We start from the raw sequence: 19,959 nt of genomic DNA on the forward strand, positions 1-19,959 counted from the left end.
ATTTGACCATTTTAATATTTTTTTTCCCTTTTCCTGTCCGGCATTATGGCAGCAGAATTGTAATCTGAATACGTTTTATGCCAAACAGATTTGCTTTGCCAAGGGAAGCTTTATAAATGTAAAGCTCCCCTTGATGCCCATCAACTGCCCATTTATTTATTTTTGTTTACAATATATAACATGTAATAGAGCCGAACCGGACCGGGGGACAGGGAAAGAAGAAGAGGAAACAGAACAAAAATAGAAACAAAAACCAGACAACCAGCTGCTACACCTGTAAAAACAAAACGGACGACAATCCACGGCCTCTGAGGGGAATCCAGCCTTAGCGCCACCAGGAGCACCTGAAAGCAGACAAGCAGAGAAAAAACAAACACACAAACAACAAAAAGAAGCTCAAGTAGCGACAAGCACATACAACACAACTGTGGATATAGATACCACAGGATAAAACATCAACTGCTTAGCGAGCCTGCTACTGGGCTAATGAATGTGTGTGTGTGCGCGTGAAGATGCAATACCTGTGGCACAGGACCTACATGATAACACTGCTTAATTATTAGTGTATAAGTGTACAGAGCCGCAATCCACAGCCCCCCCCCAGCAATCAGAAGCAGGCAGAGAGGGCCACAAGACCCAAGTCAACAGCAGCCCCCACAGAGCACAGAACCCAGGAAGCCCACTGCAGGGACAACCACACATCCAACCACACATCCAACCACGCATCCACCCGAGAAGCTCCCCCAGAGAGGGGAGCCAGAGACTGACTGCAAAAGGCACCCCCGTTACCTGGGACCCGCCACAGGGCTGGAGGGCCTGATGTCCACCAGGCTCGGGGCCTGCAGCGACCATATTCGGGGAGCTACTGTACCCCCAGAAGGCACCCACCCGCCCCACCCCTCCTCACCCCATTTTAAACAGTTGATATATGTCGACATAACCTTCTTTCTTGGATACCAAATTGTTTTCTGAAAGTACAGGGTTTACTGTCTCTGGAGCGCATGCTGCTCATTTTGGGTAAAGACATTGCCTACTGGCCGTAGTTTAGGATTTCAGAGAGCAATTAAGTAATAGTCTTTCTAAGATGGGTGAAGTTTACCCTGTAGGAATCAGTGTAACCTGTGACCCTCCTGCTCTTCAAAGCAGAATAAGATTTTCAGAACTTTTATTCCAGTGATATCAAAGGCAACTTTGTCAGCACTTTAAACTGTTATGCACGATGCTTGTGGGCACAACCTTGACTGCAGAGTCAATGCAGTCAATGAGAGCGACCAGTGCACTGGGCAAATCTGTGATTTGAGCATTGTTAGCAGTGTAGCTCGGTTCAGGGAAATGAATGAGGATTGTAGTTGTAAAAAGAAAGATTAAAATATATAGAAGCTTGGCCGTCGTCCCTGGTTCCCTGGCTCCTTTGGCTGTGGGCGCTCTACATGAGGCCTTCCTCTGCTGTCCTCTGGACTGGAGCATGACTTTCCTGTGATTGACTGCCTGGCTTCTCTTTTCCTTGCTCCATGGGGGCTGCTGGTTGCCTGGGTCTGACGGGCCTTCCAGTCTGCTCCTGATCTCTGGAGTTGGGGATGGTTTTGGCCCGCTTTCCCCATTATTAACCATAGTTCATGTAAAGTCTTTGCCATATATTTTGCACACACATGCAGGCATACATGCACACACACCCACTCATTCACTCGCATGCTCACTCTACAGTTGCTATGTCACTTTGTGGCTTTAATAATAATCCGTGACCATAGTTAAGTTTTCATATGCTTGTTGCTGTTTGTTTCTTTTTTTTGTTGGAATTTTTCTTCATTAATCTTTTTGCAGGGGCTCCCCATGGTCCTGCTTGTTGTGTGTTTTATTTTCCTCTCCAGATGGAGCAGCTGGTTTCCTGTTTTATGGTTCTATCTCCTGCCTTTTTCCCCACACTTTCCCTCTTTCTTTCATTCCCCTTTTCAATTAAAATTTAATTAAAAAAAAGCTTGCAATGGTGCTGCAAACTATGCTGAGAACACTGGCTGTGTGGGCTTTGGCTTTGCTGACGCCTGGGCCCCTGAGTACAGCAAAAGAAAAAGAAGCTGTTTTTTTTTTAAACCGTCACAGACAATGAAGACACTCCAATTAAAACTAAAGTTCTTTGACACAGTTTCCATTGATTTTAAACCAGAACACTGAGTCGTAGGTACCTCAGCAAATTAATCTTTCGAGTCACCCCTACTCAGATTGCTCCTTAAAGTTACCAGATCACATTAAAGAATTTTTGGCCACTACATTTAGTTTGATCTTTTTTTTTCTATTTGTTTTTAAGAGTTGTTTATTCTAATGTTAAACACAATAAAACATACAAAGGGAATTATTTACAGGATGATGAATTACAGGCAAAACATAATAAGCACAATAATGCATCAAATCAGATATTTAATTGATAGATTTTACTGTGTGTAACATAATTAATTCTGAGTTAGTCTCATAATGGATTTTTCCTGTCAAATTTGTATCTATAGCTTTGAAAAATCATTGCAGGGTCATAAACTCAGTTTGAACAAGTGAATGTACACCTCGGTATGATGCACATTACATTCAAAAAATGCATTTTTGGTAAGACAGTGGTAAGTTTTTGTTTTGCATTTTCAGATATATAGTTTTTTTTAACACATTCAAACATTTTATGAATATGACACAATCATAAGATATGTGTCTGAATCATTCTCTTGTATTGCAGTACATTAAAGCTTTCTACAATAAGACTTGGGTTGAGAGATATGAGGAGCCTATTCCAGCAGAGACAGCCACCCTTCTCTGGTCTATCACAGTGTCCATATTTGCCATTGGAGGCCTTCTTGGAGCTCTGTCTGTCTCTTTAATCATCAAAGTTCTTGGAAGGTGAGTACACTCATATGAGCTCATAAAAACACATCATCTACACACTTGTAATGGACGAGCAACCTTAGCTGAGCTAATCCTAATTTAATATTTGACCCAGTTTTTAAATGTCTTGAGGCCGTCTCTTTATCTGAAGGCATGTTACAGCTGTAGCCCACGATGCTCTGTCAGTTCAAAAAGTTCAAGCCCAGGGAACAACCATCTTGCGAACTGATCATCTAATTGGGAAAAGTGAATCGCCATTCAGCAGATTCCTGACTTGGAGAAAAGTATTGCATAGTTCATTGATATGTTACTACAGGTTACATGTGTGTTGCTTAAAGTATATCCTCATGTAATCCCTCACTGACTCCATGATTTTTTAAATCAGAGATTAAATCGGAGATGATAAGATGTTGAACATTTAAAGCACACAGACGAGTAATTAGATCAGAGATTTTTATAAGAAACATCTGCAGCATCTGCTTGGCCCTTCCATTTGGAATAGGGAAGCTTGTTGAACAGAAGATGTTGATAAAGTAAAAGAAGATTCAGAATATATTAAAATACAAAATTCTGCTTACAGAGAAAAGGTGGGTAACTTGAAAGTGAAAACTTTGGATTGGCACTGTATGTGTAAAGAGTTGAAAAAGAAAGGCTCATATTGGTCGCTGCAGTCAGGTAAAACTTGTGAAGTAAGACACTGTCCCACCTAGCTTAAACTTTTACTTTTGCTGACTTGTTGCAAACAGATGTCTCGTTTACTGTACTCTGGGTTAAAAATGAACTGCCATTCATATTACATAGTAGGGAAATGTTTAATTTCTAGTCAGACTCTGAAATGTCTGAGGAGACAGGAGCCCTGTATGCCTAGCCTTCTAGCATTTTTGCTTTGTCAGTATTTTCTTTCTATCTTTTTCTTCAGACGCTGTCTAAATCACTGCACCTATTATTGTACAACAGTACTTTAGCTCTTCTACCTGCTGGCAGGACATACTTTTTAACAGAAAAACTGAAATGAGCCACTGTCCCTTTGCAAAAGAAAAAGAAAACTTTTTTTGAATTGTGGAATGTAGCTGAGGCTGCCATAATTTGAAGCAGGATTTGTAGGATCCTGGATGTGCTAGTAAAGAAGATTTAAGTTTCAGATCAAAGGCTCACCATACACATTTTCTCAGTGGTCTGTCAGATTTCACAAAATCTTGTGTACCATTTGCAATTAAACAACATTTGAACCCAAATCTGATGATGGTTTTGACTTTTTTTTTTTCAATGTTAATTGAAAATGGCCGAGAATATTTTTTTCCTCTCAAAACCTATAGTCGGATTGTTTCTAACTGTAGTTTGTTGGGACTTTGCCATGATCTGTAGGTTCAGTCAGTCATGTTGTGCCCATTATAAAGAACTACATTTTCTTTGCCACAGAAGCAACATTAGTTTATTTCCCTGTCTTCCCCTAGTTTCCCCCAAAGCTGGTCCTATTAAGTGCTGGCAGCAAAGAAGTCGTTATATACATGATGGCTTCCTCACGGTTGTCTCCAACTCACATGCAGAACTATCATGCAGCAAGGCACTTTCTAAAGGAACTGACCTTATTCTTGTTTTTTTTTTTTTTATATAACCGATTGTCCATTGTTCCAGGGACATACATATGTAGGAGAAGAAAAAAAGTATTTTCTCCTGATCCATTAGTTGTGGCTTGACATCTTATTTTGCACTGTGAGATCCAATCTTGCAGCCAGTATGATGAGTTTCTCGGGTTTTGGCCTAGTTGAGTTGTTTCACCACCTTTGCATGGGACTGCAGAGCTGTATGTCCTCCCACCCCACAGGGACTCTCAGGCACTAACATTATTACTGCACTACTTTGAAAGGATTCACATTCGAAAGACTTTATTAGCCTATAATGATAAGTATGTCTGTGTCAGAGCAGGTAACACTTGCGAAGCTTCTATTCATAGAGATTTGAGATAATTAAGATGTCCTAATGATTCACCTCATGAGTCTCAGGTGGTGGTTTTCAAATGTGTTGATTAGGCAGAAAGAGACTATTCATTCTTCCTTAATATTCTCTGCTAGACATCTGTGGGTCAGCTGGTAGATCAGCTCAGAGTCCTGGAGAGGTTGACATTCAGATGTCAGTGAGAGGAATTGAATATATGTTAGCAGATAAGGACATGGGAAGCAGTATAAAAGAAAACTACTTCAAAGAGTCACCAAGTGGTTCATTAAAGGTGAAGCTGAAGTCATTTTATGTTTTTTTTAAACTAATATTTTTGGATGTTTTACCACAGCAGTGTTTTTCACAGCGCAGATGTGATTGGATGATATTAGCACAAATAGTTTATCTTCTCACTCAGCTTTAATGGAAATGAGGCTGCCCTTGAGACAGCGTGTGTTACTCAGAAGCTCACTGCGGCAGTCAAACAAAAACATATTTTCTCTTGACCCCTGACACTCGACAATGAAGCTCTGCTGTTTAATCCTGCAAAAACAATCTACCCCCTTTTAGTCTATTCACCACCAAGTTTGCTTTGAGAAATGGAAAGTTTAAGTATGCACCTGACGTTGTAACTAGACTAGTAAATATTTGTGTGCATGCAAATGTGTGCATACATGTTTACGAAGCCAGGTTCAGCATCCTTGTTCCATTTTCTTGACGTTAAAGTCAGAGGTATTTACTGCATAGATATTTCAAATGCCAGCAAAAAACATTGCCACCATTTAAGGAATAAAATGTTCTATAAATAAGGCTATGAATGATATGTGAACAAACCCCTCTGCAAAAGCCACCAGAGTAAGGACAACATGACAGTTTGGTGTCTGTATCTGAGTCTACAGCCTGAGCCAAGTCTCTTGCTTTCCACGACCTGTGCTCCAGATGGTGTTGAGCAGAACTTGTGCATCCACACCTTGAAATGTGAATACAAAGCTAAGTAAATAAGTCTGCCTGAAATATTTAAGTGTTCTCCTCCTCAAAGGGAAACTCCCATTAAAGCATATGCAACATATCCAGGCACAAAGATCATGGAGTCCCTGTCTTTCAGGAGCTAACTTAACACTGTGTCTTGTCAGTTATTGACAGTAATAGTTTTTTTTTATGCCAAAACAGAATGTAAATCTAGGCCTAGGAATCTTACAAGTTTGGGAACAGAGACGATGGAACTAACAAATTGCAAACTTAATGATCCAAAAATACAGACCAGCAGCAAGCTCCCTTTCGATGGGACAGCATGAAAGATGAGCTCTTGCACAATGTTTAACCATTTTAAAGATATGGATATAGTTTTAAAAGAGAAGTCATGAAGGCGCTAAAAGGCATTTTGAAGGAGTCTCGCTCCTGCATACATGTATTCTACATGTATAAAAAAAATTGCAGTTTTTATAGCTCAGTCTTTGTTTGCAGTAGATGAACAAAGACAATTTCCATGCTAGCTGTTTTGACTTGTTGTCAGTATTTAGGCCAAACTTAACCGCTGGTTCTGTCATCTTATATACCAGAATGCCATGTATCCTCTCATTTGAGAGGCCTTTGTCTTTCTTGATTCACATCAGTTTTACCAGACCCAGCTCATCGGTATAGAAAAGATCTGACTTTGATCTCTACTCTGTCACGAAACACATAGTAATGAGTAATGAGTAAGTCCATTTTTGTCCTCCAGTGCAGCACAGTTTAAAACCTTAGGGGGAGAAGAAGCAGTTTTGACCTTTAGGGTTAAGAGATGTTCAGTCAACAACAACGATAAATTACCAACCTCTGATGTTTCAAGGGGCAGTTTAGCTTTTGTTTCGATGTTAAACTGGAACGGGAGGTTATGAGAGATTTGTAGTTTACTCAGGGGCCCGTAGTGTAGGTCAATGCAGAAGTTTCCATAGAGTTTGGATATTAAATCCAGACACGAGACTCAAGCCTGTTTTTTTTTGTTGTTGTTGTGCAGCAGTGAACTTCATTTGGAAATCTTTGTCCCAGTTTCCCCATGACCCAAACAATTTGTTTGTCATTGTCACAATATGTGGCTATGAAGTGGACGACCCAAATGCAGACACTGATGTAGCTGGAGTTAGAAGGAATTTAACTTAAACATTTCGAGCAAAAGGCGCAGCCAAGCCGGAAATACAAAAACTAGACTTTGAAAACCAAAACCAAGGAACTTACAAAAACCTGACTGTAACTGAGAATGTGGATAAGAACATGAACGAGAGACAAGTGCTGAGACAAACCATGGATAATAATCTGACAAGGATGATGAAAAGCCAGGGCGCTTAATTACAGGAGATTGGTAGGTGAATGAGAACTGCTGAGGAGAGTGAACACAGGCGAGACAGTGGAGTTAATGAACAGGCAGGAAGGAACTGAGGAAAACTAAGAGAGGAAAAGTGGAGCAAGCAACTTTAAATAACTAAAGACTAGGCTAATAGAAACTGAAGAAACCTGACAAACCAATCACTCAAGATCACAAGCAAACTAAGCTTAAACAAAAGACCAACTAAATTAGGAACAAAGAGCAAGCAAGGAGGAACAAAAAAACAAAAACAAATCAAGACTAGAGCTAACAAGAAAACTAACAAGAAAACTATGTTAAGATAAAATCACAGAAAAACCAAGACATGAACTAAAGTCCAAAAATCTACGAACCATGACATGCCATTTTAGAAGACCATTCACCATGAGAGCTGCCTGAATGCACCAGTAGTTTAAGGCTGTCTGTTGCAATGTGGGTGGAGAAAAAGCTCAGATCCAGTGTGGCCTTCAGGTCCTCTGACGGACTGGAACACGGCGCGTCCCTGTGTGTGCAGGGGGTGACGTTGCACCTAATCCACAATTATTCCAGTAATGCTTCTGTCTGTGTGCTGATAATCAAATGCTTTCAGACTTGAATATATCTTAACATATATTCATCTGCTGGTTTACGTTTGAGTTGGGATGAATTCTGCATTGTTTTTCATCAAATTGAAAACCTCCTTTAGAGAACACATTTTTCGGTTTTGTTTGCCTTGAAGAGTCAACCTCATCCACTCTGATCTTGATAATGATACAAAAACATCATATTTCCTTTTTCAAAGATTTCTCCTATGCCATTTCTTGCTCCAGAAAACCTTTCTGAAATGTTTCGACAGATGTCAAATGGGATTTTTTAAAAATCACAATTAAAGCACTTCATTTGGACAAAAGAGATTGAATAGATTTGAAATGGACAGCATTTCTTATAAGATTTATTTTAATGTGTTAATGTATCCAATGTTCTCCACCTAATTACTCACTTATAAAATTATTTCTAATCCTATTTTTGACTTTTAGAAAGGGAACCTTGCTGCTGAATAATGGCTTTGCTGTGATAGCTGCTCTGCTGCTGTCGTTGGGCGAGATGTCCAGATCTTTTGAGATGCTCATCATTGGACGGATAATTATAGGGATAAACTCTGGTAAGTCATTTAATATACATTATAAATACTTAATTTATCTTCATCACACTTAAATTTCGGAGGTAAGTGCTTATTATATGTGCATACCATTAGATCTTTTCCTAAAGCACAAATATCAAAACTGCAGTAAAAACTACATAGTAGTAAAATGACATAGTTACTGTCAGCATAATGAAGTAATACACATAGTATCAAAATGAAATTACTGGTCGGTTCCCTCAGGCTGATCTTTTTTTTTTTAATTTGAAATTATTGGATAAGAAAGCAACAGTTTGACTTTCAGCAATGATCGCAGTATAATGTCGACATGATACTGCGATCATTGCTGAAAGTGGGTCTACTTTCAACCATGTAATGTACAGTGATGTATATGTGGACAAGAGCTACATTTAAGGAGTTGTGAGATGATAAATGAGAGGGGGAAGAAGAAAAGATTTTTTCTGACTTGAAGCTTTACTGAAAGTCTTGACAGTTTTGCTCATCCTTGATTTGATTTAAATGATTCACTGAAAGCAAATCATGTAAGAAGTTTCAGGGGCCAAAAAGGTTGGTATCCATGAATGTAATTTCTAACAACATGTTATCTTTTAAAACCTTGCTGTGCAAGCTTTTTTTTTTTTTTTTAAATCCTTCTTTGTGTTAAATTAACTCGTAACTTAAGCTGTCAAATAATTAATGGAGTAGAAAATACAACATTGCCTTCTATAATGTATTTTAAGTAGCATGAAATAAAAACTTTCCACCACTGCTTGTCAATGACTATATCTCATTATGCAACAGACAGATTTTGCCTAGATTAATTAATACATTGAACTACACAAGGATCAGTTGTAATCTCTGGATCATCCTCGATGAGATTCATCCTTCCTTATAAGTACACATATTTCCCAAAGAGCACGATCACTTGTTTACAATTTGTAAACTGTTGAGACTGATTAGTGGCAAATCTGCTTCAGGATTAATTATTTTATTAGGGATGATCATCTCTAACACATGTACCTCCTATCTTAGCAGTCTTTGCAATGCTCCCTCAGTTGCGCAGCTGACTGTGTAATGCTGTCTGTGCAGTGTGGGCTTCAGACTAAGACATCAAATGGAATGTTTTTACATCCTGCTGAAGGAGACATATACAAAACATTTGAATGGGTACTCTGTTATGTCCACACATAGTAGCTACTCATCTTTCTTTTTTTTCATCATCACTGTGTTGTGCGTCCCTTTTATTTATCCGTGGCAGGTATAGCTCTTAGTGCCCTCCCCATGTACCTGGGAGAGATTTCGCCGAGGCATATGAGAGGTTCTATTGGCCAGTTCAACTCCATCCTGATCTGCTTAGGAGTGTTCACCGGACAAGTGCTGGGCCTGCCTGAACTGCTTGGTCAGGTCAGTGGTGTATGAACTATGAAAAATATGGAACTATACCTATCAAGTCATCCTAGTATACACTGGCTGTCTAAAATGATCTTTTATAGATTTGTTTTGTTATCGATTTTTATTTCTGCAACTCAGAAAATTTAAAGTGGATATGTTATGGAAAAGAGCCTTTTCTCTGTGCTTGAGTGCATATACATGGGTCTGAAGTCATTCAGAAACACACTTCATATCACTCCAGTTCTGAGATCTTTCCACTGTCCAGCAAATAATTGATTTTAAAATACTGCTGTTGTTCAATAAATCCTTTAATGGTTTAGAATCAAAACACATTTCAGATCTTCTGGTCCGCTACGACCCTCCCAGGCAGCTTAGATTTTCAGGTAAAGCTTTGCCTGTCCCCAGAGCAAGGACTAATCAGGGAAAACCTGCTTTTAGCTTCTATGCAACTTTCATGTGGAATCATCCCAAAGAACTGCAGATCTGCAGAAACATATTCTCATCTTAAACATATTTTTACCATTTCATTTGATTAATTTCTCATTGTTATGTGCTTGTTTTATCTGGTTGTATTTCACTTCATTCCCTTATTATGTGTCTTTCATCTTCGTTTATTGCATTTTTTTTTTATTATTACATGCTTTAAGATTAGAAACTTTAGTAATAAACATTGAAAAAAAGTCTTAGATAAAGTCTGTTTATTGTACGCTCTCACATACAATAATGATATACTCTTAGGGTTATTCAGTTCTACAGATTTCAAAAGTGTGGAGTCAAATGGATCTCTCCACACACTGAAATGGTATGCTTGAATAGAGGTGTAAATTAGTTTCTGTTCTATTTCCCTGTATTATTCAAGCTCTCATTAGGCTCTCAGGAAATTTTGTCTGTTTTTTGATAAAAAAAAAAAGGCATATGTCTTCTTTAAATAGGGTCAACAAGGAGTATGGGTATGGTATGAGTATGATTGCTTGATTCATGAATGAGCTGTTGTAAAAAGAGAAACACCTTACTCAGACACACAATGTTGTTGGCACAATGTTGTTGAGTCTACACACCATTTAAATGGTGTATCAACTGGATTCTCAGCTCAGTTCTAGCTGCAAAGCAGTGGATACACCCACCTAATACACATGGAGAAAACAAACACTGTAGGATTGTACCGACTCTGCTGAATGAGTTGTATGCCAGACTGTGAATTAGTCACAGGCTGTCACATTTATTTCGCCAGCATTTAACGACACAATAAACCTAAATCGATTTGAAAGATTAAAGTTTTTTTAAGGTGACTGTTCCTCCCACCAACAAATGTTTTACCCTTCCTTTAAAAGAAACATCTGGAACATGGGAAAAAAAAGGGCCAACGTGGCCTCAACCATGACAAATAATTGTTGCGAACAAAACGAGCCATCACACCCTCCTCCACTCTACTGTTTGTGGAGAATGACTGAAGAGAATTTGTTTTTCCCCTTTGATCTGGATAATGTTTAAGTCTTCATTACAAAAAGTAATTCTCATTCCCAGGTTGTTTGATCAAAAAGAATCTCTTGTCAGATTGAATTCAGAATTGAATTTTTTTCAACATGAAGGGTAGGGATGTACATCTGCATCTTGGTGGGTGTAGTGATGTAGAGAAATAAAACACAGGAGTTCCAACTAGCACAGTAACATTGAATCCTTTTGATTGGGATTTTAAACTAAACTGGTAATGTAATTCCATATTTTTTGTTTTCTGTTGCTGTTTTGTTCATTTCAGACAACAAAACTACCTATTTAGAGTTATCTGCTCGAGATAGTTTTGTAGACCTGCCACTTCTTCTTTTGTCCTCCACTTGTCAAGTTTCCTCAGATTATTTTAAAGACACACTCCACCCCATCCTGAGATATGTCAAAAATCTTTTCGCTAATAGCTCTTAGATTAGAATCACTGCTATAAAAAGTGGGATTTTATGCTTGTCCTACTGTTATTCTTGGCATTTTTTCTAGATACATCTAAAGAAATGCAAACAAATTATATATGTCTGCAACAGGCTGCTAGTAACAAAGTGCTACTGGTTATACTATACTATACTTCTGGTTCTTTGCTAAATTGTCTGTTATGTGCAGATACAACAGAACCTTTCCCCCTCCTTTAAGATTAGAGACCAGTTTGACTCCTCGGAAGCAAAATACTCTGCAAAGAAATGAGGGGTGGCTCAAGAGTTGCATAGTTCTGTATATCTCTGGATGTCATCTTTTCTATTTATTAAATGAAAATGAAAATGTCAGGAACATATTTGAAAACCACTTTGACATGTTTTTGTATTTTACTCCAAAACAGAAATAAAGCTGAAAACAGACTTTACAGCACATCCATGATTGAAGATGTGTTTTTCCACCAACGGCCCTGAAAATGGTCAAGTCTTCTGAGAGTAGTCATCACTTTGAGGAGCTGCAGGACATCCATTTCAGCTGGAGTAAAGACAGTAAAACGTTCAAGCTCGAGGCTGTGTTCATTTGTCTCATTCATAACAGTCGAAGGCATTTTGGTCTTGAAACCAAAAACAAACACAATCTGTCAGAGATATAAAGCGAATTTTATGCGGGGTTCTGTTTTGCTAAATGTAAGTCACAGTGGAGCTGAGCGCAGGAGCAATACCTAGATGTGGAGGCCAATACCTCCTGTCCTGTCGGTTTGGAGTGACCTGGAAACCGTCCATTAGTTACATATTTGCATAACAATGGTTGTGCTTGCTTCTCTAATCTCATGTAATGAGAAGCAGTGGAGAAAATCTAAATTCATAAACTGCGCAGCATCAGGGAAGTTCTCTCTCAATGCCAGAGGAGCTGACATTATGCACAGACACTCTGCACTACACTGATGTGGCTATTTATAGTTCGAATTATTAATTCACCACCTGCAAACTACTGTCAGGAGTGCAAGTCAGTCGTTAATGCTGAGGAATTAATCAAAGTCATGTTGTTATCAAAACAGATCTCAGTGCTTTAGAGTAGATAAAATGAATATATACTCTTGGAAATAGAATGTTATCTCAGAGAATAGGAGAGTAAAAATAATGACACAAACTAAGTTAAGTTAAGTTAAGCTAAGTTAATGCACACACTCAGTTTACATTGTAAAACTGCTGTGTGTACCAGAAAACAAAAACTGTAGAAATAAAATAAAATTTTGTGTTGAGATTTAATTAGTAATTTATTCTCTGTCCTGACGTATCACTATTTTTTCTGTAGAAAATTACGTGTTTGTATAAACCACATGGGGTTTATGATTTGCTGCTTGATTTGCTGCTTCCAGCAACACTTTACGTCTAATCAGTTACCTCTAATGTCATTTAGCCATTCCAACCTCTTTGTGTCTTTCTGATTCAAACCTTATTCTAATGTCTTTGATGTCTCTGCCTTGTGCCCTCCATGACATTAAGGTGAGAGATGGCCACAAAGGTTTAAATGCCAAGATCTTTATGTGATGAGGTTTCCTCGCTCAGCACTGACTTCTTCAACTTCACAGCCTCAGTGACAGATAGTTCCATTTTGGCTTGACATTCAAGCTTGAGCTGGCACTTGAGAGGGGGGTTGAAAAAGAAGTTCCACCCCTGCTCACACTTAATTATTTTTCTTTGCTTTCCCAGGCTGGCTGACAACCATTGTGCACATCAGCCACTTTGTTTATATCAGTGTTTCTCAATTCCGGTCCTCATGACCCACTGCCCTGCATGTTTTCGATGTTTCCCTCCTCCACCACACCTGATTCAAATGAATGGCTCCTTATCAGGCCACTGCAGCGCTTGATGTTTTTTTAATATACTGTATAGATATATAAAAACACCCTATACTTACCCTTCACAGTACTGTATGTGTCTGGTTCTGTTGGTCCCTAATTTAATTTGGATAGCAGCAGGAATTGTCAGCCACACCTTTCTTACCCCAGAGGAAATTTTACCCACATTATCCCCTCTCACGTTACATTCCATGATATGCAAGCATTGTGCACAGTATTTGTTGATTTGGCCTTTAGCTGAAGCATTTCCATGACAGGGATCCATCATCTGTATACTTGATTATTTATGTGCAAAGATTTCAGTTTATCTTTTAGGGCTAAAAAACAGACATTAGCCTGAAGCACATATGCTTCCAAAGCCAGTTGTGTCATGAGAACAGAAGACTAATAATATCAAGCACTCTTCTCCTGCCTGAGTTAATTTACTATATTTATAGCCTGAAATCATATCCTTTGGCACTTGTGGTTGTTGAGGGTAAAATAAATGTTATGAATTGAATACCTGCCATGCCCTCTTAATTGCAGGCAATTAAGGTCAACAAGGTGAAAGATTTTATTTTCTTCTTCATTTGATTATAAAGAAGAGGTTAAAATAAAATGCCAAATTAATAACTAGATTGAATCAAGATGATACACAGACATGCTAAGAGAAACGGATGCAAAGTTTCTGAAATAATGGCCAATTGGGAAACAATTGTTTCAATTATATGTTTAATGTAATACACACAAAAAAAGCATTTCTAACTATTAAGAAGTTCCCCAAATCCTTGCAAGCTTTCAGTCTAAAAGTATGCTGTCTGACACTTAGAAGACACATACATTGTGCTGCTTTGTCTAAATAGTGATCACCATCAGAATTCTGAACAAATATCAGGATGTTTGATTTTTGTTTGTTATTGTCATAAAATGAAGCTGAGACTGAAGTTGAAATTGAAACGGAAGTTTTTATGCAGTATTTAGTCTTGTGCAGTTGTTGTCATGTGACAGCGCCTGTTAAAGACTTCAAAGACCTGACTGTGTCTGAGTCCTCTTTTGTTTGGGGCTTATCCTTTGTGCTGTATATGAGCATAATGCAAATCTGCAGCTGCACATTTGTTGTCATTCCAACAATTATAAGAGCTACAAGCATATTTTCCCTTTTCGTAATTTCGGTGGATCAACGCCCATCATCATAATGGCACCTTTATTACAGTTTATACATTTTCTGCTAGCTTCTTGTACCTGTGCTTCTATGGCTGTCCTTTGGAAAAGTCTTTTTCATGCCATGCACTTTCCAGTTGTCTTTAACATAGCAATAAGAATATATATATATATATAAATACATACGTACATAACTATATCTATCTATTTAACTATATATATATGTATATTTTTTTCTTTGTTTATGTGCAAAATTAAATTAGTGTTGAGATAATCAAGTCTCTCTGTCTGTAAATCCTCCCCTTACTCTTGGTTCGACTTACTTCGACATTTATACATCAGTGAAGAGACTTTGCTCCTGGAAATGCAGGGACTCATTTTTAATGTATTGATATTGATTTGCTCCATCTTTCGTTTTAACCTGCAGACCTTTATAAATATCATATTGAGTTGCATTTCTTTGTGCAACAGCTGTTATGTATTCTGCAACTTGCCTTTTTCCATGTCATTTCACAAGAACAATGTCACACACTCATGCCACATATATAGTATGATGAATGTCATGATCTTTGTGGGTCCTGGGTTGTGAGACTGTCAGGCCTTCTCTTGTTAGTGGCTTAAGTTAAAGGGACTTTGTCCAAACACAGATGTAGGTTAGGTTCAGTGGCGTTGATGAGTATTCTTCACCACAACAGTCAGTGGTTTCATTTGAATAAATTGATTGTTTTGAGGGTGATGTGACTAAAGTACATCTCATGTTAGATACATTGTAAACTTGTTGGGCTCATGAATAATGCAATACACACAAGGTACATGTGTGTGCTGTATGTTTATGCTTTGAGCTCTGTGTAGTTTAACATCACAGTATTTTGTCATCCTTTGACACGAAGCAACCAATGCAATAGTTGTATAAGAGTATATATTGTACTTGCAACATGACTCTGAAGGACTTAAAGTAATTCTCCGAAGTGTGCATTAGTGCATGGCAAAAATGTTGCTAGGCTACATTTTCATAGTGATATATCAGTTTGCTGTTCCCATATCCTCATGGGAGTTAAACCATTCAGTCAACTTGCTTAATGTGCAGGCACGCTCAAGCATCTGTTGAGAGATGGCGTTCAAACATGTTGGCTCCTCTGCAAGCTTTCTGTATGGAGGACCTGTGTATGCAGTATCTATTGTCTTTGCAATCCTAAACACCTCCATAATTCAGTCTGGCCTATGGTCACATGGAATCCTGTTCCATTCAGACGTTGTTGAATATAAAATGTTATTATGGAAAGTTAAATATCAAATGCAACAATTTTGCTAAATACATTTTAGATTTAACTTTTGGTACAGCATCCTTTCTTTTAGAGAGAAAGCTAAATTGACACAGCCATGCTGTGGAGCTTACATTGCATAGACTTCATAATTTAGCTTAACTCAAACCTGAGAGACAGAGGATAGCATAGCCTTTAGACCAGAGATGGGCAACTTAAATGATGGAGGGGACCACAATTCTTCATCAGCGCTACCAGGGTGCCACATAGGACAGCGCACGTCCTAACCAGATTTATGACAAAAATGCCATTTTGAATAAGACCAAAATATGTGTACGTGTCTGTATGTTTATTAAACCAACATAATCACGGCATCTTAATATATTTCAAGCTCAAATGCATGTATAACAGATCTACTCTTCTTCATCAACAAAAGGTTTGAAGCAAACAAATAAATAACCACATACAGTGATTTTTTTTTCCAGTGTTGTCATACATTAAAATTCTATTTGAATATTTTCCCTGAATACCTGCTGTACCTCTCCCCTAGCATGACTGATCTCCTTTAATGAGAAACTTGTGGCTTTGCCTCTTGGTGCACAATAGAGTGGATATCAAGCATCTCCTGGCAAACTAGGCACATAGGTTTGCCTTTAAATTGGGTCAACAGATAAGCCACTTCCCATTTCACCTGAAAAGCAAGTTTTCTCTTTGCGCTGTTTTTCGCCATGGCTTGACCTCTCTTCCTCACTGATGGAGAAGACCCGGGGTAAGCACATAGGAAGTTGCGTCTGCATACAAAGCGCTATCTAGTGGTAAATTATGTTATTACAATTTAAAACTGATCAGGCGCGGTAGATGACACACTTTTATCATTTTCAGAAATTAATCTAGGGGCCACTCAGAGTGAGGGTGAGGGCCGCATGTTGCCCATCCCTGCTTTAGATTATGAGTTATGTGAAAGGCTGCACCACTGCAGTGATATCTTAGCTGGGTGTCCAAAACAATTCCCTGGAGACGTTTCAGTCAATCCAACACTGAGGCTAGAGTACTGCATGGTACTGCCAGGAGAGATCACTATTCTCCAGTTTTGATTTAAAATACTCATTACATGCAAACCCAAGCCCTAAAAGCCAAGTTTTCTATCATCCTACAAGAACTCTTTGGTCTAGGTATGCGGGTCCTTTGTGTCCTCAGAATTTCTAGGACTAGAATGGGGAAACAGAAAACCTTGAGTTTTCATCCTCCTTTCCTTTGGAACTGGCTCCCAGCAAAACTTTAAAGTCACCTCTTCAGAAAAAGCCTATTTTTAACTTTTTGTTGTTGTTGTTTTTTAATCTTTTAATAGTTGTGTTTGAAAGATGCTACATCAATAGGGTTGAGTTGAACCTGGAATCAATAAATAACTTGTCACATGCCAACACTGTATTCTGTCAGTGTGCCTTTGCATCAAACTGTAACCCACATGGCCTATGGCCTCTTTTTTGTTACCATGCAGAATTACCTTTGTGAAAGACATATTTCAAATCATCTATTTCCAACCCTAACCAAGAGGTTTGCTGCCTAACACTAACCAAACTGTGGGTGAGAGGGAAATCGAAAATACTCTGGTCTCAGATGTCTAGAGTTTTAAATAGTTCAAGTAGTTTAAAAATGATTAGACCATTAACCATTTTACCTGTAATTGTGGAATTTGTTACTCATTTCGAAGGCAAACCGTACACGTTGCCAAAGATTTTGTCGTCCTTGTCAAATGTTGTTGCGCCTGGTGCACCATCTCTCCAGCTTCAAATTACACCTTCTCATATTATGATGAGATCATAGATTCAGAAAACATCAAATTACCTGGTTGAGAAGTTCTGAAGTCACTGATTAGATGATTTTGTTCTCCGTAGACAGAGGTGATTTAACTGTTCCCTCTGCTTCCTGTCTTTATCCTGCTGGTAAGAGCTTTATAATTAGCAGACATAAGATTATTTTATACCTTTTTATCCCCATTTTTTCAAACTGCAGATGGACAGACATACAGTCCTCCAAAAAGCTAACAAAGTGTAGGTTCTAGAAGATGGCACAATGTGTTAATCGAATGCTGATTGGTTGAAAGTTAACTAGAGCAGGAAGGGCCAACAATATATTTTGTAAACAAAGAGGACAAAGCACCAAAAACAAAAAGATCAACCATTAATAGCAAAGAGGTACAGGTCAAAAACTTACAGCATCTGCACTGGACAATCTTTATTATCTTTAAATCATAAAACAAATCATTGTCTACTTTCACTTGTGTCTTTTCCACAGCAGAGCAAAGGACCAACAACAGCCTCCAGCACTACTAAGAGCAGCCCACAGCTTAGATTGTTCCACATATTTATGAGACACAGTGACATATAGACTTGCATTTGGAGAGAATACAGAGAACTGTGTTTAGCCCAATAGTGTAGATGTGAAAGTAATATTGATATCTGAAATATCAAACTGTTACCCTACTGCACTTTGTTTCTCTAACACACAATAAACATCACAAATGTAGAACTTTAAAGTTTAACAGCCCTCTTTAGCCCCTCATATATATGTGAATCTCAGTGGTTTCTCCCCCAATTATAAATGGTTTTATAATACACCTGCAAGGTGTATTATAAACTGACTAACTGTCAGTTTGCTCTAGTGACACCCCACCAACAAAACAGGATTATGGAGAAGGTGACATTCATCAAAAGGAGCTGTAGACAGAAGGCTTATGGGCTTTTCTTCTGATATGGGCAGATGCCCACTTACAGTTTTCTAAAGATTGAGATTCTGGTATAATGAGATTTTTCACAAAATAGGCTCTGACTTTGTGAAAACATGTGGAAGCAATTTTGTGTTTTCCTTGATATTATAAAGACATAAAATTACTATATTATTACTATATTTATCTTCTATCTTATGATGGATGGACCAGTGTAACCAATAGAAGCTGGAAACTTAACTTTAAGAGAAAATATCCTTGCATTGAGTTAGCTATCTAAGTAGGTTTAATTCCATGCTTTTGAATTTCATATCATGTGGTGTGCCACATGCAGAGTTGTCTTGTGAGAAGTGGACTTTTTTTTATGAACTACCTAATTACACTCCCAGTAACACAGAACATTTATATTTGCAATGATGTCCAGCAAACAGTGAGTGACAGTCTTAATCTCATTTGCTGCTGTGAGAATGAATATTGGCTTTAACCTCTGTGGGACTAAACTTGGAGAAGTTTGCCACTGAACAGACTCATTAAGCAACTGGATAATGCATAGGTAATGTAATTACAACTAACTTATCATGTAGAACATTTGCTTGTATAATTGGATATATCACAGATGTGGCCCACCTGAAGTTTTCATTATCACTGTCTGAGAAGTTACATGTTCACACCAAGCCCTCTCTGGTTCTACGTGTTTCTTCTTTGAACAGCTGCCAGAGCTTCACATTGTGCTCTGTTTGATTTGTTTCATCTTCAGAGAACAAAGCTAGGTTTTATCTTATGGATTTGTTCAATCACAAGATGATAATATACAGCATCCAACTTCTCTTAGGAATTAACTGAAGGGAAAAATTACACAGCAGGGTTTGTTTAGTTGTGATTTATTATTAGGGTTGAAGGGATAGTCACATCAAACTTCCTCCATTTAAATGCCACTACTGGAAGACACCAAAAGGCACGTATTTAGTTCATACTGTTGACGGTACTGCTATGTCGTGCATTTGCATGCATGACTGTGTATGCCAGGACCTATTCTGAACTCATCAATTATTCAGAGGCCTTACAAGTGCCAATTCAAGTACACAGTAGTGTATACATAATGGGAACAATCCACTTTGATTTTGAGGCTAGTGTTGTAATGCCGGTTAAAATATTGTTGAAAATAGCCAAACAGAGAGAGCACAATTTAAGTTGGAGATGAAAAATTAAATCATTTGTTCGATAAAATCACAACCCCAAATCCAAAAAGGTTGGAAATAAAGAAACATCAAATGTTGAAACAGCCACGAAGGGAGTAGGAGGGAGTCAGGGCCATCACTGCATCAAGTAGCATTTTCTCTCTTGACCTGCTGGTTGGATCAGAAATAATATGTTTGAGAGTGCTGTCAACATCAGGAGAAATAT

General features: G+C 38.2%; 1 protein-coding gene across 5 annotated transcripts in view; it reads left to right on the plus strand.

The window, feature by feature from the left end:
• slc2a9l2 (solute carrier family 2 member 9, like 2) overlaps positions 1-19,959 on the plus strand; it is a 95,414-nt gene that overhangs the window by 15,762 nt on the left and 59,693 nt on the right. For all 5 annotated transcript variants that reach the window (XM_072382650.1, XM_072382653.1, XM_072382649.1 and 2 more), the window contains exons 4-6: positions 2,717-2,877; positions 8,155-8,279; positions 9,517-9,662. In XM_072382650.1, the coding sequence (XP_072238751.1) occupies positions 2,717-2,877; positions 8,155-8,279; positions 9,517-9,662 (432 nt within the window). The remainder of the gene's footprint in view (positions 1-2,716; positions 2,878-8,154; positions 8,280-9,516; positions 9,663-19,959) is intronic.

This window comes from Leuresthes tenuis, unplaced genomic scaffold (genome assembly GCF_036924035.1).
Source record: "Leuresthes tenuis unplaced genomic scaffold, fLeuTen1.0.hap1 SCAF_3, whole genome shotgun sequence".
NCBI classification, from domain to species: domain Eukaryota; kingdom Metazoa; phylum Chordata; class Actinopteri; order Atheriniformes; family Atherinopsidae; genus Leuresthes; species Leuresthes tenuis.